Below are 27,265 nucleotides of genomic sequence, written 5' to 3'. Positions count from 1 at the left end.
ACACGTCGCGTTCCTTTTCCCGCAGGACGCTGGGCGGGGCTAGGTAGAAGGGGCGGGGCTAGGGTGCCCCCTGGTTGGAAGAAACTGAAGAGGGGGAACATGGTCTATTAATCTGTGGGACTTATAGAATCGTGCTGTAATTTTTCCACTCACCTCTCCATCCAGGGAAGCAAGAGGCATTATCAGAGTGAAGGAGCACCTCACAGCCAGGCAGAAGCACACAGAGGAAGCTCAGTGATGGTGATGCCTAGGGAAAGGGGGAATGGCCGGAGGAATCCCAAGGGCCAGATAAGTGAGGTGTGGAGGGCTGCAATCAGCCCTGAAGGCCAAGGCTTTCATTCTTACCTTGTGTGTTTATTCAGAAGCAAAATCCACAGAGTTCAATAATAAATGTAAATAGGTCTGTCACTTTGCAATGCAGCCCTACAGCAATCTGAATCACCCTGAGTAGGGCTTGCTTCCTAGCAATCAACCACCTAATGTTTTCCTTTTGTCCAAGTGAAGGGCTTCTCACAGTGGGAGAAAAATATCACCTTAGTGCAAGAATGCCAACTTGAATAAAATATGGGGGGGCAGGTAAGCCTCTCCCCGCATAATCGATCACAAAATGCGGCATAAGTGCACAATTGGCAATGACCATCAACTTTGGGGGGCTTGGGCCCCCTCAAATATTTTATTGAGGGCCCAAAGTGACGTTGGCCCCTAGGAGTTGACTCCTATGCTACAATGCCAAAGCAGCAGTGATGAAGTCAGGCCTTAAGCCCAGCAGGAAAATAACTCCCTTCTGTAAAATGTGTTATCTAGGCTCCCGCCTCTTGCATAAGCACGGAATTCAGGGACTTTTGTCATCTGCTTAAGTAACTTATTACAACATATCCAAACAACCTGTGGAACATTCCTTTATCATGAGCACCAAGTGGGAACTGGCCAGCTGCAAGAGAAGGCTGGCTGTGACGTAGCCAGATCAGCCTTCAATCTAACAAGCAAGTAGGTAATTCCATATGCAAAAGTATTCCAGACTGCTTATTAAGTGGAAGTGGAGGGGTGGTGGTTTATGGCAAAGTAAGGAGGGGTGCTGTGGAAAATTATGTGAGTCGTGTATCCTACATGCTATAAGAAGCACCCCAGTCATTGACAACAATACCACAAATTCACACGTAATCCGCTGATCTTAACACAAACCATAGCCACATGTTTTTATGCCTTTTATTAGAATTTGCACTGTTCACATGATGTTGGACGCTCAAGTCAGCATGACCAAGAAAAAGCGTTATTTCAGACTATCCTTCAGACACCGCATTTCGGTGGGGGGACCTCAGCAGCACAGCAGTGTCATGAGAAAGGGAGCAACTGGCAGGGGCAAGACAATCAGATCTTGCCAGGAAAAGTCCCCTCTTCTATGCGCTCATCCCAACTAGTGACCTGAAAAAGACCAATAGGCTTCTTTGATTAGTCATATCTTCTGGGCTAGTACAGAGGCAAAGTGACTAAGACTACAGATCTCCTCCTCACATGGAATTCTGCAGCTTTCTTTGTAGAAAATTAAATCACATTTCTAATCCTCATAACTATAGATTATAACAGTCTTCTTTGGTGGGCTTTGTGGGAGTTGCCTGCAAAATATTGCAAGGTGATATTTATGTTTCCTGCATAGCTATCTAGCTTATCCTCATATTTAAGAAAATTTTGACCTTGCAATTTGTCCATGAAAAGGTCCCAAGGCAATACAATAAAAATAGTAGAAGTTCCAGTTATGTTCTTTTATTACCCATCACTTATCAGTGCATATCCTCCTTGTTCGTTTGCCACATACAGCTAAAAATATGGGAACATATCAGGCTCACATTATTAATTTTGTGCAAAATAATAGGTTTTAGGAGTTATCATTTTGAGCAGATTGAAGTTTTCTGACACACATTAAGCACGTGTCTATTGCATCTCTGAGGCTTCACCCAACACAGCCTATGGTCCACAGAACCTCCCCTCCAGTCAAATAACAGAGCACTGAAATGTGCCAAACACCACCCACCAAGCCCATCCTTTACGCTGACACCTATTTCTCTTTCACATACACATTCCTTAACCCTGGTCAGTTCCATTCACATACCCAAGAAACGGGGCAAAGGGACGTGTACACTCTTTTGTACCACTGACAGACATAAGGGTCTCCTCCCTTGGCATTCATGGCTTTCTCACAGCGGTGGAAATCTGTGGAGAGAGAAATGTTTCAGACTTATGAAGATGACCACTGCAGCTTTTTAAATCCCAGACTGTTCGCAAGAATCGATGTATTCTGCACAAGGTGGCATCAGACATTATTTTTGCCTATCTCTGCTTATTTTATTGTTATTTAATCTTTCTTTCCTCCTCTACTATAGAAAGTACCCAGATTACCCAACTTACAAAAAAGAATACAAAACACTTGCACATTCTCGTAATAAGGATATTATAGTGATAATATTATGGTCTGACCTGTTGCATTTTCCTATTTTTTCCACTTACTGCCTCATTTTATGCACAGATCTAGAAGTGCTGCAGCCTGAAACTTTTAGGAAGACTTGTACAGTACACTATGGACCTTGCCTGCAATAGTGAAAGTCAACAGTTTGGAAGTTCAGACATGGTACAATAGGACAACTACATTTTTTATACTTCTCTGGCAACTCAGATGTCAGATGATGAATAGTCCTAGTTTCTCATTACTCACCCAAGGATGCAAAAATTCACATAAATAAATTATACTCACCAAGATAATTTTGCCAGCAGTTCCGGGTTTGGTTTTGATTGGGGAACCGGCTGTCAAACGGAGCCGTTCGGTAATTTTCCAGCTTTTCCTTTATGGTTTCAGACATGTTCTCTTCTCTGAAAGAATATATAAAATCAGCAATATGAAAAGACCCAGAAGCTTCACAGCAGTAACGCTCAGAACCCATATCCCATGTTAAGGGATTATGTGTCCCAAAGATATTTATATCTTCAGGGAGCATTCCAACAACTGGATGGCAGCACAGTCAGATCATGGGAGCAGAACACTGCTTAAAAGGTAAAGGTAAAGGACCCCTGGACAGTTAAGTCCAGTCAAAGGTGACTATGGGGTTGAGGCGCTCATCTCGCTTTCAGGCCGAGGGAGCCGGCGTTTGTCCACAGACAGCTTTCCAGGTCATATGGCCAGCATGACTAAACCACTTCTGGTGCAACGGAACACCGTGAAGGAAATCAGAACGCACAGAAATGCCGTTTACCTTTCCGCCACAGTGGTACCTATTTATCTACTTGCACTGTTAGCTTTCTAACCCCAGCCCACCAAGCACGCATACACACATGTATACCTATCAATCCATGCAGCAAAGAAATACATTAACACAGTATTATCTCTGTACACCACCCCCTAACAAATCTACAACATTAAAACCCCATCACCCAATATCTGCCTGATAAGAGGCCAGAAGGATATTGCTTCAAGTCCCAACACTGCTGTGGACATGCTGGAAGGAGAGAAGTAGTATGCAGAGCAGGTATAAGGGAACCTCTGGCCCTCCAGATGTTGAACTACATCCCTGGCAAATGGTGATGCTTGCTGGGGCTGATGTGAGTTGTGGTTCAGCAACATCTGAAGGGGCAAAATTTCTTCACACCTGCACTGCTGTGAGTTCTGGAAGACCTGCTTCCTGCTCTGCTAGCTTTTTTCCACCTGGCCTGGGAGGGTGGGGTCCTGGCTGACTCCAGCTACAAAAGCTGAGGTTGCTGAGCAGACTCTTGGTTTGGAGTATTGTTCAGTGGGTTTTATTGCTATTTCTGATACTAATTTTCTTGTATCTTTATTTTTAAATCATATGATTTATGTCGCAATTGTTCTGTTTGGTTGTGTACTAATTGACTTGTTTTATTTATTGTTTATTACTATGTTTGTAGTTTGTATTATGTAAATATTTTCATGTTATAAGCTGCCTTGAGCATGATGACAGCTCCCAGTACTACATCTGCAGCGCAAGAAGTTAATGCAATCAAAAGCCCTGCTCCCGCTCCTGATGACTGCATACCTGAAACATGTGTATCAAGCATACCTAAAAAGTCTTGCTCCCTGATCTCAGATGCACCAAAGTAGCAATAGTTACTTCTTGGTAGGATGGCGAGAAGCAATTAAGAATAGTACTCCTGTACCTTCAGTAATTCTATAAGCAGAGGCTTCCAGCAGGTGCAACCTGTCAGTTCTGCAGCAAGTTTGATTAAAGCTGCCTCCACCAAAGTCTCCTCTCCTGCACCATTTCAGAAGCCTTCCATTCCACCTGGTCACCTTACCTGGTCAGTGGGATAGAGAAAGAGCTCTTTGGAGCTTCACTAAAAATGCCACCATCAATACTCTTTCAGCTATGCAGCTGCACCTACAACAGTTGTGCAGCAGGCAGAAATTCAGCACTGGGAGCTTTTGCCCAAGCATGCTGACAGAAAGAGCAGGTAAAGGTAAAGGGACCCGTGACCATTACGTCCAGTCGTGGCCAACTCTGGGGTTGCGGCGCTCATCTCATTTTATTGGCTGAGGGAGCCGGCGTACAGCTTCCGGGTCATGTGGCCAGCATGACTAAGCCGCTTCTGGCAAACCAGAGCAGCGCATGGAAACGCTGTTTACCTTCTCGCCGGAGCACTCCCTGCTAAAATTCTTACACCGCTAATAAAAAATGTACATCAGCCTTGCTAAGACTAAAGGGAGGAGGAAGATGACAAGCCAGCTCAACACACCTGCACAAAGCCTCTTGCAACCGAACAACAAATAAAAAGACATGTACTATACAACAAATGATGATACATTAGAAAGTACTCAAAAGTATCTCACACATAAATAGCAATGATGTTTGAATTACATCAAGGTGACAGCAAAGGAAAGGAGGCAATTGAAACCATTGATTTAAATAAAGTTTCCCACAGAGACTTCTTCATATATTTCCTAAACAGCAGTTAAATCCTAAGACCTGTAAAGCACCTAAGAGTGTAGCTATTCATAACAGGTTCATTATATTCATAACTTCATTAATATGGAAAGGCCTCCTTTAGCACAATAAGGGGCTCTGATTCACTTTGGAGATTAACTGTATGTCCAATATGCTTATGTTCAGATTTAATGAAAAGAAACATAGTATTTACAAATAATCTTTTAAAAACCTTTTTTTTAATCGTATTTTTTAGCCACCTGAGTATTATTGCATTGCAACAATTCTGAAACATAAGTATAAGCATGGGTTACATTTAGACTGTCAAAGAGACAGTTAAGAGGTGCCACAACAATCACCTTCAATTATCTGACCAGCTGCCACATGGGGCAAATCTATCTCCTGTTGCTCCAGCAGGTAGAAGCAGAAATTCTAATTATGTGTAAGAAACTGGAGACTAAATATTACGGGGAGAGTGCTTCATTTTGTGCAGATTATTTAGCATACTGCCATGGAAGGAGATTTAAGCAGAAGCTAGATTGCCACCTATCAAGGATGCTGCAGTAGTGGCTGTCCCCCTCACACCCAGAAGTAGGCTGGACTAGATGGAACTCTGAGGTCCCTTCTGACTTCAATACCTGCAGGATCAAGGGTGAGTAAAGAGCAGCACATCCCTGGATGATTTCAAATACAGTGGTACCTCGGGTTAAGTACTTAATTCGTTCCGGAGGTCCGTTCTTAACCTGAAACTGTTCTTAACCTGAAGCACCACTTTAGCCAATGGGGCCTCCTGCTGCTGCCGCGCCACTGGAGCACAAATTCTGTTCTCATCCTGAAGCAAAGTTCTTAACCCAAGGTACTATTTCTGGGTTAACGGAGTCTGTAACCTGAAGCGTATGTAACCCGAGGTACCACTGTACCTCAGCAAAGAGCCCTGGCCCAACTGTTTCAGGAGTGGCAACAACAACAAAATATATACATGCGCGTTCCGGTCTCCCCGCCGTCCAATATATATTGCTAAAATAATTTAAGGCTCCTGGGGTGTGTGTGTTGGGGTGAGATTTGTAGTCACCCGGAAGTGGACTTGTGTGTGTGTTCGTGTGTGTGTGTGTGTGATTTATCGCGTTCCTGGGCTCAGAATCCACTCTTTTCAGCGCATGTCTTCTTAAATTATTGTATTTTAATATTTTGCTGGAAGCCGCCTAGAGTGTCTGGGGAAACCCAGCCAGATGGGCGGGATATATTTATTTATTTATTTATTTTTATAAAAACGCAGAGCGGGTCCCACCAGGCCTGAAGCCTGTCCACCCCGGAGAAAGATTAAAGCCCCAGTATTGCAGAACGGGGGCGATGAGAGGCGAGAAAAGGGCGCCTTGGAAAAGCCTCCTTGGCGGGATTCGAACCCAGGGCTTCCCCGCTCCGTCCCCTCGCCCGCCCTTCACCTTCTGGGCCCCAAGCGGCGCCGTCGGCCGGTTCCCCTGGAGGGAAGGAAGGAGTCCGGCCTTCCTAACCAGCACCCAAATCCCGGCCCGTCTCCGAGAGAAGGCCGGGCCCAGCCCTCCGAGCTCCGGCTTCCCCTCCTCCCGGCCCGGGCTCCCTCCGGCCTCCGCGCTTCGCACCTCAGCAGCAGCGGCACTCAAGGCTCTTCCCTCAAAGTGACTTTCACCCGTAGACCGGCCGCGGCTGTGCCGGAACAAACGAGAGCGGGGATTGTAGAGCGGCGCAGGAAAAGGCGGGCACAACGGCGTGATGGACAAGCCTTCTCCGCGCTCGCATGCGTTCGAGGAAAGATTTGCGGCGGGCGGGTAGGCGGGCGCTCTTCCCCGACAGGCCCGGTGGTCACGCCCCCTTTCGAGTCTGCCCAATGAGAGCGAGCTTCGGGACAGTTGCGTTCTCTTTACCCCGCCCCCCCCCCGAAAATCATATCACGGCTTTGATTTTTGTCGGTTGAAAATTCTAGCGCTCAGCAAAAAGAAAAAATCTGGCTTTGGATTGTTACCACGGGACAGCAGGGCTGCGATCCTCTGCTGCACATAGCTCGCATTTAACTTAATGAGTTACTTCTGAGTAAACATGCATCACATTGGGCTGCAAAGATGAGGCATAGAGGAAGAAGACAGTTCCTGGATGAAAACCGAACAGCTCTCCCATGTGTTGGCATGTCCCACTGTTCTGTCCAAAAAACAGAAATTTCTAGGGAAATGTATTTACAGAAATTTATTTGATTACAAGGCAGGCAGTCCCCATGACCCCAGGACTGGCTCTACTTAACTTGTATAGTGTTATATGAATTCTTTTTTTATATAATATATTTATTAAAGTTTAGGAATTTATATAAAACAGAATAAACAGAACAATAAAAACAAAAACAATAAAAATACATACAATCCAAAAAAGAAAGAACACACATACAAAACAGGTATAGTTTCCATCCCTTATATTCATAAAACTTACTTTCCCGACCTCCTCATACCTCCCCTTTCTGTATTCCATTCTCTAATTAAGTCAATTCAGCAAATCCTTTCCCTAATTTCTATATACTTTTTAACCTTTCTTTTCTTAATCACATAATCATTACAGCTTTTAACTCCTTAATTTCTGAATCAACATCGTTCTAGCCTTCAATAATTTTGCAATGTTTCTTAAGATAGTCCTTAAATTTCTTCCAATCTTCTTCCGCTGTCTCTTTTCCCTGGTCTCGAATTCTACCGGTCATTTCTGCCAGTCCCATATAGTCTATCACTTTCATCTGCCATTCTTCCACGGTGGGTAGATCTTGTGTCTTCCAATACTTTGCGATGAGTATTCTTGCTGCTGTTGTAGCATACATAAAAAATGTTCTGTCCTTCTTTGGCACCAATTGGCCGACCATACCCAGGAGAAAGGCCTCTGGTTTCTTCAGAAAGGTATATTTAAATACCTTTTTCATTTCATTATAAATCATTTCCCAGAAAGCCTTAATCCTTGGGCATGTCCACCAAAGGTGAAAGAATGTACCTTCAGACTCTTTACATTTCCAACACTTATTATCAGGCAAGTGGTAAATTTTTGCGAGCTTGACTGGAGTCATGTACCACCTATAAATCATTTTCATAATATTTTCTTTCAAGGCATTACATGCCGTAAATTTCATACCGGTGGTCCACAACCGTTCCCAGTCCTCAAACATAATGTTATGACCAATATCTTGTGCCCACTTGATCATAGCTGATTTAACTATTTCATCCTGTGTATTCCATTCCAACAGCAAGTTATACATTTTTGACAAGTTCTTAGTTTTGGATTCTAGTAATTCTGTCTCCAGTTTCGATTTTTCCACCTGGAAGCCAATTTTCCTGTCTGACTTAAAAACCTCCATTATTTGATAGTAATGGAGCCAGTCTCTCACTTTATCTTTCAGTTTCTCATAACTCTGCAATTTCATTACATCCCCTTCTTGTTCCAAAATTTCCCAATATTTCGGCCATTTAGACTCCATATTAAGTTTTTTCACAGCCTTTGCCTCCATTGGGGACAACCACCTGGGAGTTTTGTTCTCCAGCAAGTCTTTATACCTAATCCAGACATTATACAGTGCTTTCCTGACAATATGGTTTTTAAAAGCTTTATGAGCTTTAACCTTGTCGTACCACAAATATGCATGCCACCCAAAAGTATTATTGAACCCTTCTAAATCCAAGATATCTGTATTCTCAAGAAGTAGCCAGTCTTTCAACCAGCAAAAAGCCGCTGATTCATAATAAAGTTTAAAATCTGGCAGGGCAAATCCCCCCCTTTCTTTTGCATCAGTTAATATCTTAAATTTTATCCTGGGCTTTTTGCCCTGCCAGACAAATTTTGAAATATCTTTCTGCCACTTCTTGAAGCAGTCCATCTTGTCAACAATTTGCAATGTTTGAAACAAAAATAACATTCTAGGCAATACATTCATCTTTATAGCTGCAATTCGGCCCAACAAGGAAAGCTTCAATTTTGACCAAATTTCTAAATCTTTTTTTACCTCTGTCCAGCATTTTTCATAATTATCTTTAAACAAATTCACATTTTTAGTTGTCATATTGATCCCCAAGTATTTCACTTTCTTAACCACAGTTAAACCTGTCTCATTCTGAAACCTCTCCCTTTCCATAGGTGTTAATTTTTTCCCCCAATACCTTAGTTTTGGATTTGTTCAATTTAAATCCTGCAACCTGGCCAAAATCTTGAATTAGTTCTAATACCCTTTTAGTACTAGATTCTGGCTCTTGTAACGTAAGTACCAAGTCATCTGCAAATGCTCTCAATTTGTATTGTTTAGCTCCTACCTGTACCTCTTTAACCAGCTGGTCCTTTCTGATCATATTCAGCAAGACTTCCAGGACTGATATAAAAAGTAATGGAGAGTTTGGGCACCCCTGACGTGTCCCTTTTTCTATCTTAAACTCTTCCGTAACCATATTGTTTACAATTAACTTTGCTTTCTGCTCTGAGTATATTGCACCTATACCATTTTCAAATCCTTGGCCTACCCCCATCCCCTGGAGATTCTTCTTCATAAAACTCCAAGAAATATTGTCAAAGGCTTTCTCCGCGTCCACAAATATCAAAACTGCTTTAGTATTTATGTTCACTTCTAGCTTTTCCAAAATGTCTATTATATTCCTTACATTATCTGACATATGTCTTCTCGGGAGAAAGCCCGCTTGGTCCCTGTGAATCTCTTCCATCAAAACTTTTTTCAGTCTCTTAGCCAGAATATCAGCAAAAATTTTGTAATCCACATTTAGTAACGAAATAGGGCGGTAGTTCTTAAGTTGGTTCTTTTCAGTCTCAGTCTTTGGTATAAGTGTAATATAAGCTTCTTTCCACGTTTCTGGTGCCTTTTTCCCCTCCAAAATTTCATTACAAACTTCTTTCATAGGTTGTAATAGCCACTCCTTTAACATTTTATAATATCTGGAAGTAAGCCCATCCGGTCCCGGAGACTTGCCCAGTTGCATATTTTGAATGGCACCTTCTATTTCCTGTTCAGTTATTTTCTGGTTCAAACCTATTTTACTTTCATAATAAATTTTTTTGTAATCCATAAGTCTTGAGAAATTTGTCTATGTCTATCTCTTTCTGCGGCCCTTGTGTATATAATTGTTTAAAATATCTCTGGAAGCAGTTTCTAATCTCATTTGGCTTATATACATTCTTTCCTTCCACTTCTAGATTTGTAACCGTATTTAATTTTTGTCTTTTCTTCATTTGCCAAGCCAATAGTTTACCGCATTTATCTGCTGATTCAAATGTCTTTTGTCTCATTTGTTTAATTTTCCATTCTATTTCTTGATTCATCAGCTCCATATATTGTGTTTGATACAATTTGATTTCTCTCAAAATCTCTTTGGACTTTGGTTTTGATCTTAGTTTCTTTTCCCCTTCTTTTATCTTCTCCAAAATCTTGTCTTTTTTCTCATTTTGGCTTCTCTTTTTTATTGCATTTTGTTGTATCAGAAATCCTCGCATAACGGCTTTACTTGCATCCCAGATTACTCTTTTTTCCACATTGGTGTTCATGTTTATTTCAAAATAATCTCTCAAAGTTTTTTGGGCCTTTTTGTACACTTCTTCATCTCTAAATAGGGTCTTTTCCTTCCAGTAGCACCTTAAAGACCAACTAAGTTAGTTCTTGGTATGAGCTTTCGTGTGCATGCACACTTCTTCAGATACACTTCAGATACACTTCATCTCCATTCTTACTGCATTGTGGTCGGAGCAGGTTTTTGGGCAGATTTCCACCTTCTTTATCCTTGATGCCATTCCTCTAGTAACCCAGATTTGATCGATTCTGGTCCATGTCATTTTGGCTTCAGAAAAGAAGGTTCCCTCTCTCTCAAGAGGATTCTTTGTTCTCCAAATATCAATCAAGTCCATATTGTCAGTCATTTCAAAAAAAGTTTTTGGTAATCTTCCATCCTTAGTGAGTACCTGTCTTTGTGCTTTGTCCATATTGGTAGATACTACTCCATTCATGTCTCCTATCAAAATTAGATTATAGTCCATATAGTCCAACAAAATCTCATGCAACTTCTTAAAGAATTCAGATTTCCCCTCGTTCGGTGCATAAATTCCTACAGCCAAAAATTTCTCTCCTTGGATTTGAATTTCAATTGCCAGGAATCTTCCTTGTTCATCTTTAAAAACAAATTTCGGTAGTAATTTTTCCTTTGCATATATCACAACTCCTCTTTTTTTAACTTTGTCTGATGAAATAAATTCTTGCCCCAATCTTTTATTCACCAATATTTTCCTTTGTAGCCTCGTCACATGTGTTTCTTGTAAACAGATCAAATCCAGTTGTTCTTTCTTCAGTATATGAAAAACAGCTTTCCTCTTTCGAGGCATATTCAAACCATTACAATTCCAACTTAGAAGTTGCAGAGCCATGATGAGACTATTTACTTATTCCTGTTGCTCCAAGTAGTTGTTCTTCCTCTGTCGATGGTTTCAAACCAAATGACAGTGTTATATGAATTCTAAGGTCACGGGGGTGGGAAGGATTTTTGTTTGTGTAAATAGCAGTTTATTTTGTGTGTTTACGTACAGTGGTACCTTGAGTTACATACACTTCAGGTTACAGACTCCACTAACCCAGAAAGAGTGCTTCAGGTTAAGAACTTTGCTTCAGGATGAGAACAGAAATCGTGCGCAGCGGCAGAGGGAGGCCCCATTAGCTAAAGTGGTGCTAAAGTATTTACCATCTCAAAGGAATGGCCTGGCTACCCAGAAAATGCAATCAAATTAGGCATTATTAGGTATCCTGGCAGACAGGAGAGAAGCAACACACTCAATTTTTTGCTGGAGACTGCCTCCTTCTGTGATGTATGTATCATGTTTTTTTGGGGGGGGGTCGTGGGGTACAGGGTGGGCAATTTCAAAAGTTTTTATAGGGGCTTGCACACCGTTGTTCTGGGTCTCTCCTACCTCCTTGCAAGGGAGGAGGGGAGAACTCTGTTGCAACAGAAAAATAGAGGTCTGCCTTGCTTTCTGTGAATCTTGCCTCCATCCATTCATCTCTGACCGATCATGGACTTAGGGGACTCAGTCCCTCGGGGAGTTGGGCAGTAAAGGTGAAATATACTCAGAGTTGCAAATTGATTTCATGCTCCTTATTCAGCTCATAGTGGTGAGGAGGAATGAATGAATGTCCCCTCAAAGTATCTGCTTTATATACATTATTTATACAATGGGCTGCACATGATTGGCTAATTCTGGAATTCTACTGTAAGCCAATCAGGTTGTGGATTCACTTATATCTGGAGCATGATTGGGTGGTTCCTGCCAACCAATCATACTGCTGCATTGTTCTAGGACCAATCAGACTGCTGCATTCTGAATCCTATTGTTCTAGGACCAATCAGACTGCTGCAATTTGGATCCTATTGTTCTAGGACCAATCAGACTGCTGCAGTTTGGATCCTATTCAACTCAGTACATAACAAAAAGCCAAACCCCCTATTTCCCCCCTATAACAATAGTCACAGTATGTTGCAAATTAGAAACAAAAAACTCATAACACATATATTAACTGCTGCAAGAGCAACTGTTGCTAGGACATGGAAATCATTAAAATAATTAACTATGGACCAATGGTATAATGCAATTTGGCAAACAACATTATTGGAAAAACCAACACAACATTTAAAAGTAGTAAGAGGCCAAAAGAAGCTCGACAGTTTTTATGCAGTCTGGTGTTACTTTATTGATTACACAAATAATGAGGCATATGGTAGAACAATAAAGTTTACGGCACAGCCTGGTGAGCATGAAGTATATATTTTATTTTATTTTCCCTCCCCACTTCCTATAGATTCCTATAAATTCTAATTGTTATTGCAAAATATATTTTACTTATGGTCACCAATCTAATCAATACACATACCCATACATCATATCTGTAACAATTAGAATAATTTTGGTAAATACATTTCAACACAACTTCGTTAATATATTCAGAAACTTTTATTTGAGTATTTATTGCTGTTTTATCTTTTTGTAATAGTTGCACTGTCATATGCTCTACTATAAACAAATATATATCTCAAAGCAACTATGTTAAGCAGTTTAAAAATGAAAAGAAATAAAAACTGTGTTACGAAAAGAAGAAGGCAGGGACAGGGAAGATGCATATTTTCTCTGGTTCAAAGTCACATCATCACCTAAAATAAGATTCTTACTAAAAGGTGGCAGCAGCAATAAGAAGACAACCAATAATTTTGAAAGTTCCATTGATACAAGTCTGTGTGGGAGTTTGATCATCCATACTTTATAAGTGGCAAATGTCCCAGCTCCTCAAAACACACAGACAAAGGCTCTTACTTTTAGGTAAGAAATAGCTATTTATTTAAGCAACTAAGAACTCATCCACACCTCTGCTTGCCACAGTATTTCCCCCTGGGAAAACCTGTTGTCTACCACGGAACTGGAGCAAACATCAACTGAGTTTTCTCCAGACTGATGTTTGCTTCAATTCAGATCTAGAAAGCAGATTTTCCAGAGTAAAGCAGCGAGACAAAGGCAAAACTGTTCCGACTCTTGCCTAGAACGCAAGGGACAAGTGAAAAACCACTCAGGCCCATGTTTTCTAGGCTTGGGACAATCTGAAGTGTTGGTGAGCCCTAACAGTGAAAGCTCAGCAGCAGATTCATGGCTCAGGAGTCACAATTCAGAAGTTCAGGAGGAGGGCAAGAACTGGATGGAAGGGCCAAAGATGTCTCAACAGGTTTCCTGTCCCTCCCACCAAGATTTCAATATCAAAATTGAAAGTGCATGGTTTGTTGGGGCACTTGGATCTGCTCCTATCTATGAAGGCAGAGTCTGACCCTAGGCAGCAACACTGCACTCTCCTGTTTAGGCCCATGTTGAGTCACTTCTGTCTCTTGTCCAACCTCCTATCTCGGCTGATCAAAGCTCTCCCCAGCCTCCATTGAAGCACTCTACTCTGCAGAAAGATTGGTGAAGGGAGAGCCAGCATCCATGCACCCTCTTCTAAAATGGCTGAAGTTAATTTGGAAAGGGGGAATCCCCCTGCTCCTACCCAGGTCCGTCCATTTACCCCTCTGTGAATTTATTTTTCCTCCTCCTCTTCCTGTGTCAGAGTCACCAACCCAAGCCTATTCCCAACAATGCTGCAAGGCTCGTGATGGCAAACAAGTTTATTGATTAACAAAACACACATTCTTTCCCCCCCCAAAAAATTGCCTTGGCACCTGGACTCCTTTGATTGACTTCCGAAGATAGAGCAGAGCACAGGTGTCCAGGCATTTATCGGTCTCACAATTCCACACATGGCTTAGCCATGCAGGTGTGTTAAGAAATAAGGGGGCCAGACATTAATCTGAACAAAAGCAGAGTCGGAGGATGGAACCTGGCTCCTTTTACATGTAAAGCATGTGCTTTGCACCTGAGCAATGTGGTCACCCCTAATGCAAAGTGGGAACACTAGTGGTTGGTCTCAGGTAGGATGCTTGCATCTTCAGGGAACCTGCCCAACTGTCTGAAACTGTGGAAAGCCCCTACGAGTTATTGTAGACAATGATGAAAAAGATAGACCAATGGTTTGATTCAGTATAATAATAATAATAATAATAATTTATTATTTATACCCCGCTCATCTGGCTGCGTCCCCCCAGCCACTCTGGGCGGCTTCCAACAAAACACTAAAAAACAATAACCTGTTAAACATCAAAAGCTTCCTTAAACAGGGCTATAAGGCAACTTCCTCCCTTCCTCCATTAGAGGTCAAGATAGTGACTTGGTCATGACTACATAATGAGTTTGTGTCTGAAGCTCAGACATGTTGAGTGGTATCCAGCTAACATGTCCCACCAGGGCAAGGATTTACACTTCCACAATGGAACTTTCCCCAACTCCCCCACAACTAAATCTGGACTGGGGTTCCCCCAATCCTCTGGTGCAGGGGAAGGAGAGGTAGGAAAGTTCTGTTGTGCAAGTGAAAATCTTGGCATTGATAGGATGCGTTAGTTGGATATAACCCAATGTGTGCTTCACCCCATCATGTATAATGCAAGAAAACATTGGGGCAGGCTTCACAGCTCTCCACATGAAGCACTCACTGAAGTGGGATTGTAGTGGGCAGAACGGCATCACACAACACCACATCCATCACCCACACGACTGTTAATAAAGGAGAAGCTTTTGGCAGCCACCACAGTTTGTGCCTGGGGTGAGGCTTGAACCTTTCTCTATCCTGCTTCCAAGCTGAACTTGTGAGCAAGTTCATCACACTGAGGATCCTGTGAAGGATCGGCCTCTTGAAAGTTCAAAGCAAATCAGAATGTTTCAGATTCACTCACATGTGGAAATATTTGCTGACAAGGTGCTCTTTTTGGTCTTATCTGGCTGGAGCAGAAGGCCATGCCAGTTGCCAAGGAAGATGTCACCAAGTAAAAACACACTTGCTAATGAGATAAAAAAGGAAGAGAGACTGGCGTGTCGTATCTTCAGATATCTGAATTCTGGCAATCAACCACACAACATGCAGTATTTCAGTCTCCAGATTTAAAGCTGTTGGACTCCAGAGTTTAATTTCCGAGTGAAATGCTCCCGGCTGTTCTGATCTGGCCGCAGCAGAATAATATAACACTTGGGGAAGAAGATGCAGCCTAGTAACCCAGCACTGGAGGCCAAAATAGAGAAGATCTCCACAGCCACCATATATTTCCCTTTGGTGCTCAGGTAGCTTGGGATGAAGGACGCCCAGACGCTGCAGAAAACCAGCATACTGAAGGTGATGAACTTGGCTTCATTGAAGCTGTCAGGCAGCTTCCTGGCCAGGAAGGCAACCGTGAAGCTCACCAAAGCCAAGAGACCCATGTAAGCTAGGATGCAGTAGAAGGCAGTGACGGAGCCCTCGTTGCACTCAAGGATAATGTACCCAGGCTCCGAGCGGGTATCAAAATCTGGGAATGGGGGAGAGGTTCCCAGCCAGACCACGCAGATCCCAGCCTGGATGAGAGAACAGAGCAGCACAAAGCCATGGGCAGCTCTGGGTCTCAGCCATTTCCGCATTCTGTTCCCCGGCTTTGTGGCATTGAAGGCCAGAACCACAGTGATGGTTTTGGCCAAGACCGTAGCAAGAGAGACAGAGAAAATGAGGCCAAAGGCTGTCTGCCGGAGAAGGCAAGTCTCCATCCTTGGCCGGCCAATGAAGAGCAAGGAGCAGAGGAAGCAGAGCATTAGAGAGGAGAGGAGGATGTAGCTGAGATCTCGGTTGTTGGCTTTGACTATGGGAGAGTCTCGGTGTTTAATAAAGGTTCCGAGCAAAAATATAGCCAAGAGGGAGAAAGAAAGAGCAGAGGAAGCTAAAGCAATCCCCAGGGGGTCGTCATAGGACAGGAAACTTAGGTTTTTGGGAACACACTTGTTTCTGGCTTCATTTGGATAGTAGTCCTCTTTGCATGTCTCACAGCGGTCCATATCTGGAAAACACAAATTGGATCTCACTATTGACCACATAGACCCATGCATCCATCTTTTGGATCGTATGAGTTGTGCTATAGCCTGGTCTCCCCAGAAGCCCAGTGCTGCTAAATAGCATGTGTAACTTTAGATGAATAAAAATATAAAGCTCAACTGACCCCTATACCCTACCCCCTCTGTTCAAAGCTGCCTTAGCTAATTAAGCAGCTCGTCTACATTTATTCAGTCAAATACACATTCAGTTTACACCCCATTAAAAGACAAAAGATACTGCTCATTCTTAAAACACTGGAATCTGATTTGGCTGAAATAAAGAAATGGGTTAGTGACTTACTAGACTCCAGCCCATCAGTGCTGTGCACAGGTGGTTTATGCTGGGAACTATTTTCTCCTGAGTTTGATCCAAGATGAAAAATGTGAATTTCAAAAGAAAATGCAGAACACACAGAGAACACGAACAGAAACGCTATATGTTTGTATGCCTTGGCCACATTCTTACCAATTTGGTTGGAGATCTGGCCAGGTAGGCACCGGACACATTTGAAGCAGCAGCTGGGCCTTCCCTTTTCCGCCACTTTTCTAAATCCAGGGAGGCAGCTGTCACTGCAGATGGAGCGCGGATGCTAAAGAAGTGCAGGAGGGAATGCGTTTTTTAAAGTGGCTGTTTTGCAAATGATGGCATTCAATCACATATTCGCAGATTCAGGTTGTACCCTTATTGTTCATTTGGCACACTTGCACAACGAACCCACTTTCCCAACCGATTGGGTGCTGCCCCATAAACCATCCACCATACCTCCCTTGGGTGGAGCACCCAGAGCAGAGTCTTTCTTGAGTCTCACCTGCCCTAATCGTTCCTTCCAGACAACCTTAGCATCATCAAAGAAGAAGTCTTGGCCATGGTGCTTCACTCCTCCAACTTTCACACTAACCAGGGAGATGTTAGGGAGCACGATCCAATTGAAAATATCATAAGTAGCCGTGGAGTCTCCATTCTCATCAAAATAAACCTCCTCTCCAGCACTGTTATTGAATCGGACCTTTTTCAGAAACATGTGGTGCTGAGGGCAGAGATTGCAAGGGAGGGAGAAATCTCTCTTCATTAAAGTATGATTTAATAATTATGACTGCCAACTGATAGAAGAACTTACTTAAATAAACTGACTGTCCCACATTTAGCTAGTGAATGAATGAATTTATTAATTTTGGTCACAGACCAGTTCCAGCTCACAAACCATTTCAGGGGAGTCATAAAACCCTATAAGGGTACATTCATTTAGCAACTTGATTCATCATGTTTAAATTAATATGAATATTGTAAAATGTGACTCTGGTGCATGTTTGTATTAGTGGCTTGAAAGCCAGAGAGGGCATCTCCCCCTGCTGTGTTTCAAACTGCACTTGCGGAACAATGCTCTGATTTCGTCTATACATATTATCCAGGATATATTTAAAACCGTATGGTGCCTTTGCTAATGCAATGAATGAATATTATAATCTATTCAAATCTATAGGTGGGACAGGGCCCACTGACAGTGTCAGAAAGGGGGATTGCAGCCAATAGCCCTGAGGAATCAGGTGATTTGGAGCGCCAATGAAGTCCCTCTTGGTCTCATTTAAAGACGTCTCCTCAGAGTGTCTACCCTTTTTCAGCCACTTGTCTTCTCTCTTCTCCCTCTTACTTGCCTGCTTTGGAATTTGAAAAGCATATTAGACTACATCAAATGCCTCTGGCCTTGGGATCCTTGTCTGTATACTCCATAACCTGAAACCACAGGCCTGTGTGGACCACCCTGTTTGCCTCTGATACCACTGGGCCCTGACAAATCATGTGGGGACACCATACGCAATGATGAGGCTATCAAACCATCTCTGGCATTGTTGAAACCTCTCCTCTGTCTCAGATACATTATTTGTGTCATAATACCTGCCATGGGGGTAGAAGGCCTTTTCTCCTCCTCCTCCCTCCTCCTCCAGTATTATGATATCTCATTTCCATCAGTGCATGGGCTACTGCATAGACCGCATTGTAAATGCTGTAGCTCTGCCACACGGTGTTCATATCAAAATCTGAAACAGGCAGGCTGTCCAATCGTTCCCTTTCAGTGCATTTTCTTTTCCCATAAATTGGGATTGAGTAGGGAGGAGGCATCACACAGTCAAAGGCAAAACCCCAGAAATGCTTCATCAAAATATCATTTGGATATTTTTTAGGGTTCACAGACCGAAGGAAGTCTTGAAATTGTGGGATTTCCGCCTTATGAACTGCAAAGGACAAGGCGCCCTGGAATGGATTTGAGTCTGGTTTGTCTGGCCGGGGACCTGCAGTAAAATCCCACTGGGCTGTGATGATCCAGATCTTGCCTCTCGTTCGGAGATTTCGGCTCAGAACTTGTAAATGAAAGAAGTGACTGGTGCTGCCGTAAAATAAAGTCACATTGGCCGAGGACTTTGTGAGGGCATCTTCCATCTTATGAATGGTTTTCATAGCCAGGTTCTTCATGCTGTACATCTTTAAGATGAATTCAGCGCAAACTCCATTTTTCTGCATTTCACCTTCCATGGCCTGGAGGAACTTCCCACCATTATCGTCACCTGTAAAAACTACTCCAATCCACATCCAGCGGAAGTGAAGGATCAGCTTGATGATCCCGGTGAACTGAGCCAAGTCACTGGGGACTGTCCGATACAGAAAAGGGAACTGGACCTTATCACTCAGGATGGGATCAGACGAGCCATAACAGATCTAAGGAGAAAAGGGCTGTTATTTCTTGCTGGTTTATATTGTGTGTTTTTTTTTTGAAGGCATAGAACCTTCAACCATTTTGTGTGCCACAGACTGGTTGGACACAGATGATTGGTGAGAGAAACCAACTGGGATCCCCCAAGGGATGAAGGCTGGGGATTGGTGGTAGATGGCAATGAGTGGTCAGAGGTAGAAGAGGGAGAAGACTGGGAAGAGGAGGTACTGAAAGCAGAAGAGGTAACAGGGCTTAGTGAGCAGGGGGAATCTATGGCAGAGAGACATCCAGAATCAGGGGCAGAAACTGAAGCAGGAGAAGAGAGAGGCCAAGAGGCAGAGATGAGTCCGGCTGGCGAAGGGGCTTGGGCATCTCCCTCTCCTGCTGTGATGAGCTCCCCTCTCCACTCGTTTCTCAGAACCAGGAGAGGCATGAAGAGGGCAGATGAGAAGTTAGTTTCAAGCAGGTGCAGTCTCAGATTGCTTTGTGAAAACCCTGGAGAAGAGAGGACTTAGGCAGCTTTGGGGAGACAGGGACCTTCAATCTCAGCAACTGCTTCATGGGGAGCAAGATCTGCAGGAGATGAGTTGCTCTGACACTCCTGTTCAGATCCTCTTTTGCTAATCAAGAGTTAACTCCAACTTTCTTGGTGTGATTTACAGCTGTTGTCTCCTGTCATTGTGTTTAATTTTATGGTTGTATAATGGTGGCTTTTAACCTAGGGACCTGCCAATTAACCTGAAATATAAATGTACTTAGGCATGTGCTCTCCTCCTCTTCCTTCTAATTGATTTAAAGGTTGAAAGTGTGAGGTAAATGAGCCTCTTATAACCAACATGTTTAACTCTAACATGTGAAGGGGTTAAGACCATAGAGTAAGCTGTCCTGTGAAGGTTACCAAATTCTTTGTTCTCTTACTTGTACTGTGTGAACCCTACCAGTAATGAGGTCTAATCTAATCGCCCTACCACTCCTCCCAGTACTGGGCCAGTTTAAAGTTCAGAATGTTCAAGGGCTATTTGGTGGAGGCAGGCAGGAAAAAATAAAATAAAGATATCCACTTGGTGACTCTGATGAAGTTAACTAGAAGGAGAGGTTGGTTTGCCTCCCTTCCTTCTCACTGCGCAGGCTACAACCTGTGACATCAGTTTAATGTAGCCTGCCCTGGGATTGCCTATTGAAGGAGAGTAGGCTGCAAATAGTTTAAGTAAATAGATAAATATTTCTTGAAAATGCAAGTTTTTACATGCATATGATTGAAGAACACATAATTTACATTATCTCATTTGGTCACATCTGTCCTGTTTGCTTGTTCCAGTATTTTGAAGTCAGAGAGGGTGTCAGGTACAGCAACAGAGCACAGGGCCAAACTCACCTGAGGTACCTTGGAGCTCTGCAACATGTTGCTCATCTCAGTGGTCGACTCGGATGTCAGAGCCCCAATGACGGCTGCCAGCTTGCTCTGCCCATGGCAATGATAGTTGGGGATGGTTTTATCCTTTGGACTTTTGCTGACCAGGCTGTCGTAAGACGGCCTCCCGTAGGAGTAATAAAGATCATATGCGCTGGGAGGCAAGGGGAGCACGGAAGGAGTCCAGTTCCTCTCAGATAAAATGCTGACAGTGGCCTCATGGTTCTTTCTCATGTTGTGACCATCCTCATAGAGCTGGAATCCCAAGGAGACATTGGGAAAGAGATGAAAGTCCTTGTTGAGCTCTTCCACTGCAAACACAAAGGCCAGGACGTGCTGGTAGTTCTTGCTGAGTTCGCTGCAGTGGGACAGTGAACCTCAGTAACTCTATTGTGAACTGCCCTGGAAATATTCAGTTAAAAATGCACTAGACAGACAGACAGTACTCAGAAGGGCATGGGGATGATTATGCTACCCATTAGAGATAATGGAAACTGTAGGTTTGTCCAACGTTAGCGTTCTAGATATTGAACTACTCCCCCTCCTAACTTGTTGAGCCTTTTTTGGGAGCGTCTCCCCTCCTCACCAAGAAAAAAAAAAGTATTGGGGCTCTTGGGGGCTTTTTAATGGATTTTTAAAATTTAAAAATACCCCCCCTTGCCATACATCCTGGACATTTTGCCGATTCAAAAAACTCCACCTGGACGCCATTTTGAGGACCAATTCCTGAACGTTTCCAGGAAAATCTGGATGTATGGCAGCCCTACCTAATCCTACCATCCCTGGTAACTCCACATACCAGCTTAGTCTGATGGTAGCTGGGAGCCCAACAATGTGTTGGGTATCCACATTCTAGCCCCTGAAGGAAAATAAGCAGCAGCACAGGTGTTGTGAAGCTACCACACTCTGATTGTGTTGTTGCATGCCACCTCAATCCCCACCAGCGTTGCAAGATTCCAGGGGTTGTAGGAGCACTTACCAGGGTCTCTGTTGCCTGTGGTGTCTTTATGATATGGGTCAGTGATGACCCATCAAGGAAACCATCAGAGGGCAAGACAGCCAGGCAAGGGGGAGCGGGGTGTCATCTTTGCTGGGTGTTAGTGGGCAGAGGCAAAGGGCAGCTTTAGGGTTACAACACTGAATGATTAGGCTGGAGGGAGGCCTTTGGAGACGGTTAGCAGTGAGAAGGAGAAGAAGGAGCAGAGCTCCATGTGAGTGGGAATGACAGGCTGAAACTAAGAGACACCAGGGATGGCTTTTTGCTGTTCTTTGCATCCAGTGCTGTCCTGAAGGCAAAATGAGACCCTCTCCAATCCCTCCCTTTTGGTGCAGGTTGTATAAATGCATAAATATGCACTGAAATATGCATAAATAAATAGGCATAAATCAAACCATTTGTCCCCTGCTAACGGCCCATCCATTCAGCTCTGCCAAGCTGGCTTGGTTCCATATAACTAAATCTAGGAGGGTTCTGAATTTGGCAGAGTTTCATCAAAACTTGATTAATTTTTAACTTTTACTAAATCACATAATTATGGGGAGTCTGCACACACACACCCAATTCGTAAAAGTATGTATGCAAAGATGGAAGGAAGGAAAGTACTATGGCAACTATTCATTTGTTAGCCAAATTGCTGGTTAATAGCACAGGCTGGCAAGCAGATGTTTTGTGAATGGGAACTAATGGTATGGGGGTGGTCTTTTGATAGCTGGGGATCTCTTTGCCGTTTTCAAATGAAATGCTGACCAGTACTTGAAGGAGGGCAACACCCCTCTAGGTAAGGGAAGAGGGCAGGGACAAGCGGATGTACATGGGTGTGTGAGAGAAACAGCAGCAGACTATTTCTGCTTTCGGAACAGGGAGAGAGACGGAATATGCAATGAGGGCCAACTACACAAGACACCAATCAGTGTTTTAAGAAGTAAACTGTAAAAAAGGAAATAATCTGGAAGGAAGTATTCTAAGTTCTGTTTACGCAACATCAGTCCTGGTATTGACAGACCATCTTCAGTCTTTACAGAGCATTTATTCCAATTTGTATGTGAGGAGTTGATACAACAATAAGAAGGAAAGAGGAGCCTGCAACCTGGACAAGAGCACAACAGCACTCTGTTGCACATCTGTAGTCCCAAGCAACAGCTTTGCAGAGACACAATGCCTCTCACAGGGAAGGTGGAACATAGCCAGGAATGAGCATTCATGTTCTGAACTGATCCTGGTTTGCTCACTTTTGTATCTTTCTGCTAATCATTCATTCATCCCACACCTTTCAGGGCATTTCCCCATAACTTTCCTAATCACAAAAAAAATCCATTAAAAAGTGGATTTGTTGCTCTTTGGCAAAAGAGTGCTTTATTCCAACTGCGCAAACCTAAATTTCCCTCCTGCAAAATACTGGCAGAGTGGAGGCAACCCAGCTCCTTGCATTTTGGCTCTGGTGCATTGCTTTGTTAGATTTTTGGTGGATTGTTGCTATTATTATTATTATTGTTATTATTGTTATTATTACTTATTAAATTTCTATACCACCCTTCATCCAAGAATCACACAGCAGTTTACAATATAAAAGCAAAACGTAAAAATAAAAAATTACATACATAGCATAGTAACACACACAAAAAAATGCCTCCACACCCACAATTTAAAATGCTATAGATTGTTTCATTAGCCAAAGGTCTGGGAGAAGAGAAATGCTTTTGCCTGGCACCTAAAGATCTGTAACACAGGGGCCAGGTGAGCCTATGAATGCAAAGTAATGATATTCTTACAAAACCTACTTGCTTTCACTCAAGAAAGCAAATGCTTGATTCTACGCCAGTTCTGATCTGATCTGAAATAACATCATAGACCTGAGTCTGGCTAAACAAAGAGACTGATAAAACTCAGATGATACATTCTGGTTTCCTGAAACAGTGTTAAATACTTACTGACCGACCGTTGCAAATGAAAAAGGCTGTGGAGCACTTTGGAATTTTACTTTTTCATTATCTAAAATATTCTGGGATAATATACCGCCAATAATATGGGCCCCGTCTTTAGAGTAGCCTTCCGTGTAACTTTTCTTAGGAGTACACAGGGTTTCCCCATCCGTAGCCACAGCAGTGGGGAAAAGCAGCGTGATAAGGATCAGAGACAGCATAAGGGCACAGTCAGAAGAGCTGAAAGAGCAAGTTCATTTCAATGTGGTCCAGCACTGCAGCCTCTCTATTCTGAGCCCTAGAGTGGGTCTACAGTGAGCAGGGTGGAAGATCTTGGCTTTGTTCTATAGACAGGAGCCTTGTCAGGCATAATAAGGCCATGTTTACTCCGAGATTCCTCACCCTTTCAACATTCTTGTTATTGTTTACCAGAGTCCCCTCTGGGTGGACCTCCTTGCGTTGATCATAGTCATTGCAGTGATTCCACCTCCCTGCTCAATGCAGATGCTCCCTTCTGCTCCCTGTGGCCCAGCTTCTTTCACAAATAAGTTTATGCTGATGTGCCCCTGTACTGTGGGGACAAGGAATGAAGTAACAGCATGGAGCACCTGTGCCCACAGAAAGTTCCCTTCCTTGCTTTGGCCCTGCTCCGTGTTCCTCCTCTCCTGGTGACTAAGTTAGCCTTCACTAGGAGGTGGTCTAGAATTCAGGGGTTAGCAAACTATGGCCCGGGCAGTGGCGTAGCGTGGGGGGGTGCAGGGGGGGCCGGCTGCACCGGGCGCAACATCTGGGGTTAGGGCAAATCCACTGGTTAGGGGGCGCAAATCCACGGGTTAGGGGGCGCAAATCCACGGGTTAGGGGGCGCAAATTACTTGCCTTGCCCCAGGTGCTGACAACCCACGCTACGCCACTGGGCCCGGGGACCGAAATCCGGCCCACCAGGCTCGAAAAACCGGCCCGGGGACCCTGCCGCCCACTTGGTCAGGCCCCTCGCTGAGCTAAACCAGTGTGGCGTTTCCTTGAAAAGAAGCCACAGACGCCTCGTCGCACGGGGACTGACTTCCATGACACTGGCACGGCTTCAAATTGGCTGCAGGAAGCTCCTGCAGCCAATCCGAAGCTGAGGACACCTCTGGGTGGGCGACAACGCTGGTACGGCTTCGGATTGGCTGCAGGAACGTCCTGCAGCCAATCCGAAGCCTTGCTGCACACATGCTGAGGTAAACCTGGCATGGCCATGGCCATAGAAGCTGGCAGGCAGGCGGCGGATCTGGGCTGCGCCATGGGCATTTTGACGGGCACATCATGGGGCTTCAGCTGGAGGGTGAGCGGCGCACTGCCTGCCCGGCAATGTTAGAATTCCTGCTCCATGATTGCAGTCATGGGATTTTTGTCTATCACATGACGGTGTATGTTTTGACTCCACAGAGTGGGAAGTGATGGAGACAGGATGTTTGTGTTACTTGAAGTGAGACTATTGTCCTTTGTTCTTTTTTCCTTTGCTGTCTGATGCTAGAGAGAGAGTGAGCCATGTTGCAGTGTTCCGTGTGTGTTTATATGTAAATCAAGTAGATTAGCCAAAATGCTGAGTTGCTGAGGTCTGTTACGCAAACTGTGAACACTCTGCAGATCCCTAAGTGTGCCGGTGTCTGTTCGCATTGGTCACTGTGATGTTCAGGCTGAAGAAAGCTTTTGAAGCTCCCGAATGAATGACCAGGAGGGAGAGAACATGCCAGTCGGGCATGTGTCTCTACCAGGGTCCTACTCCAGTGTAGGACGAGCTCCTGACACGCTCCACGTGCGCGGCCTGCCCGCTGACCTGGCCTCGTATGACGGGTCGCAGTGCATGGTGCACGCCGCCTGGGAGCTCCGCAGGGACGGGCCGATGGAGCAGCTGCTGCTCGTCAACAACGCCGGTGAGTGGGCGGCCCTGAGCTGCACTCCTGAGCACATGCAGAGTGCGTTCCTCCTCCAGGTCTGGAGGCAGCTGCAGGACTGGTTTGCAGGGTATTTATATTTTTCAAAATATAGTCCGGCCCCCAACAAGGTCTGAGGGACAGTGGACCGGCTCCCTGATGAAAAGGTTTGCTGACCCCTGGTCTAGATGCATCATAGGAACACAGGAAGCTGTGACCATTAGTCCACCTTGCTTGGTATTGTTTGTGTTCCCCAGTTCCCCAGTTCACCAGTGTCCCCCAAACTTGAGTCTCCAGCTTTTTTTGGACTTTAACTCCCATGAGCCCCAGCAAGCCTTGCCCATGACAATGTCTGGAGTGCCACATGTTCTCCATGCCTGGTCTTCACCTTAGCCCTTCAACTAGGCGCTTAAGAGACTCACTGCTGAGCCATGGCCTGAACCAATGTGGATCAGAACACCTATTAAGTGCTGCAAGAACAACTATTGCCAGGACATGGAAATCATTACAATTAGTAACTATGAACCAATGGTATAATGCAATCTGCCAAACAGCATTATTGGAAAAACTGACACAAAATTTAAGAATCAACACCATTTTTATGCAGTCTGGTTTGACTTTATTCATTACACAAACAAGGAGACGTATGGTAGAACAGTACCCGTAGTTTACAGCATAGTCTGGCATGCATGAAGTGCATATTTTAATTTCCACCCGCCTCCCCAGGTCCTATAAATTCCTATAAATTCTAGTTGTTTTTGATACAAAATAACTTTTACTTATCACCACCAATTTAAGCAATATATGTTACTACACATCATTTCATATCTGTAATAATTGGAATAATTTGGTATATACACTTCAACAACTTTGTTAATCTATTTAGAAACATTAATCTAAGTGTTTATTGTTGTTCCTTTTTATTTTTATGTAATTGCTGCATTGTAATATGTTGTAATGTAAACAAAGATATATCTCAATGCAACCATGTTAAGCAGTTTAGAAATGAAAATGAATGAGGACTATCTTACAAAAAGAAGAAGACAGTTCCTGATATAATAACACTATATCAATTTATAGAAGAATATATGGGAGTATATTACATTGCATTTTTGTTTATATTTTTCTCGCTCTCTCCTTTTTATACTTATTTTGTTCTCCCCCCCAAGTCCCCCCCATGTATCACTTTATTTCCTTATAACTGAAATTCTTTCAATAAAAATATTAATATAAAAAAGAATTAGATGGACCAATGTTTTCATTCAGTATAGGGCAGCTTCCTCCATTAGAGGTCAGAATAGTGACTTGGAACTTTCCCCAACTCTGGCTCTGGCTCTGACACAAGAAGAAGAAGAAGAAGAAGCAGCACAGATGGGTAAATGGAGGATCCTGGGAAGTAGCATGGGGATTCCCCCTTTCCAACTTAACCTCTGCCACTTTGGAAGAGGGAGCAGGGCTGCTGACTCTCCCCTCACCAATCTTCCTGCAGAGTAGAATGCTTCAATGGAGGCTAGGGAGAGCTTTGATCAGCCAAGCTGGGAGGTTGGACAGGAGGCAGAAGTGACTCAACATGAGCCTAAACAGGAGAGTGCAGTGTTGCTGCCTAGAGTCAGGCTCCACCTTCATGGATGGGAACAGACCCAAGTGCCCCAACAGTTCCATTGCACAATTATAAATCCTTGCCCTGGTGGACCACGTTGGTTGTATATCATTTATCATGTCAGAGCTTCAGACACAAACTCACTATGTAGTCAGGACCAAGTCACTATCCTGACCACTAATGGAGGAATGGAGGAAGCTGCCTTATACTGAATCAAACCATTGGTCCATCATTCTCTACAATGACTGGCATAATACATACATTCATACAAACATGCTACATACAA

General features: G+C 43.6%; 3 protein-coding genes across 6 annotated transcripts in view; 1 reads left to right on the top strand and 2 right to left on the bottom strand.

Annotated features, from left to right (window-relative positions):
* Window positions 1-1,192: 1,192 nt before the first annotated feature.
* Window positions 1,193-2,905, bottom strand: COX6B1 (cytochrome c oxidase subunit 6B1). Its single transcript, XM_083628210.1, has 3 exons — window positions 2,747-2,905; window positions 2,108-2,208; window positions 1,193-1,422 (listed from the first exon to the last, which is right to left on the bottom strand). The coding sequence occupies exons 1-3, from the start codon at window positions 2,850-2,852 to the stop codon at window positions 1,369-1,371; spliced, it is 261 nt and encodes an 86-aa protein (XP_083484336.1). The 5' UTR covers window positions 2,853-2,905; the 3' UTR covers window positions 1,193-1,368.
* A 7,576-nt stretch (window positions 2,906-10,481) lies between these two features.
* The window catches only part of LOC310769052 (membrane-spanning 4-domains subfamily A member 4A-like), a 639,318-nt gene continuing 622,534 nt past the window's right edge, over window positions 10,482-27,265 (top strand). Inside the window, exons 1-2 of the mRNA XM_083628122.1 lie at window positions 10,482-10,574; window positions 10,627-10,873. The gene's annotated coding sequence lies outside the window, so the exon portion shown is untranslated. The remainder of the gene's footprint in view (window positions 10,575-10,626; window positions 10,874-27,265) is intronic.
* On the bottom strand, window positions 15,376-20,837 carry LOC310768789 (vomeronasal type-2 receptor 26-like). 4 transcript variants are annotated; one of them, XM_083627567.1, is made up of 4 exons: window positions 18,074-18,262; window positions 17,234-17,452; window positions 16,891-17,014; window positions 15,376-16,390 (listed from the first exon to the last, which is right to left on the bottom strand). In XM_083627567.1, exons 1-4 carry the CDS (start codon window positions 18,098-18,100, stop codon window positions 15,471-15,473), a joined length of 1,290 nt encoding a protein of 429 aa, XP_083483693.1. In that variant the 5' UTR covers window positions 18,101-18,262; the 3' UTR covers window positions 15,376-15,470. The 4 variants fall into 4 exon arrangements, with proteins under 4 accessions (XP_083483693.1, XP_083483692.1, XP_083483695.1 ...); XM_083627566.1 differs by lacking the exons at window positions 17,234-17,452; window positions 18,074-18,262 and adding an exon at window positions 20,508-20,837; XM_083627569.1 differs by lacking the exon at window positions 17,234-17,452.

This window comes from Podarcis filfolensis (assembly GCF_964270895.1).
Source record: "Podarcis filfolensis genome assembly, chromosome: 8".
NCBI classification, from domain to species: Eukaryota; Metazoa; Chordata; class Lepidosauria; order Squamata; family Lacertidae; genus Podarcis; species Podarcis filfolensis.
Note: the sequence above shows the minus strand (reverse complement) of the source record. Positions and strands in the feature narration are given on the sequence as shown.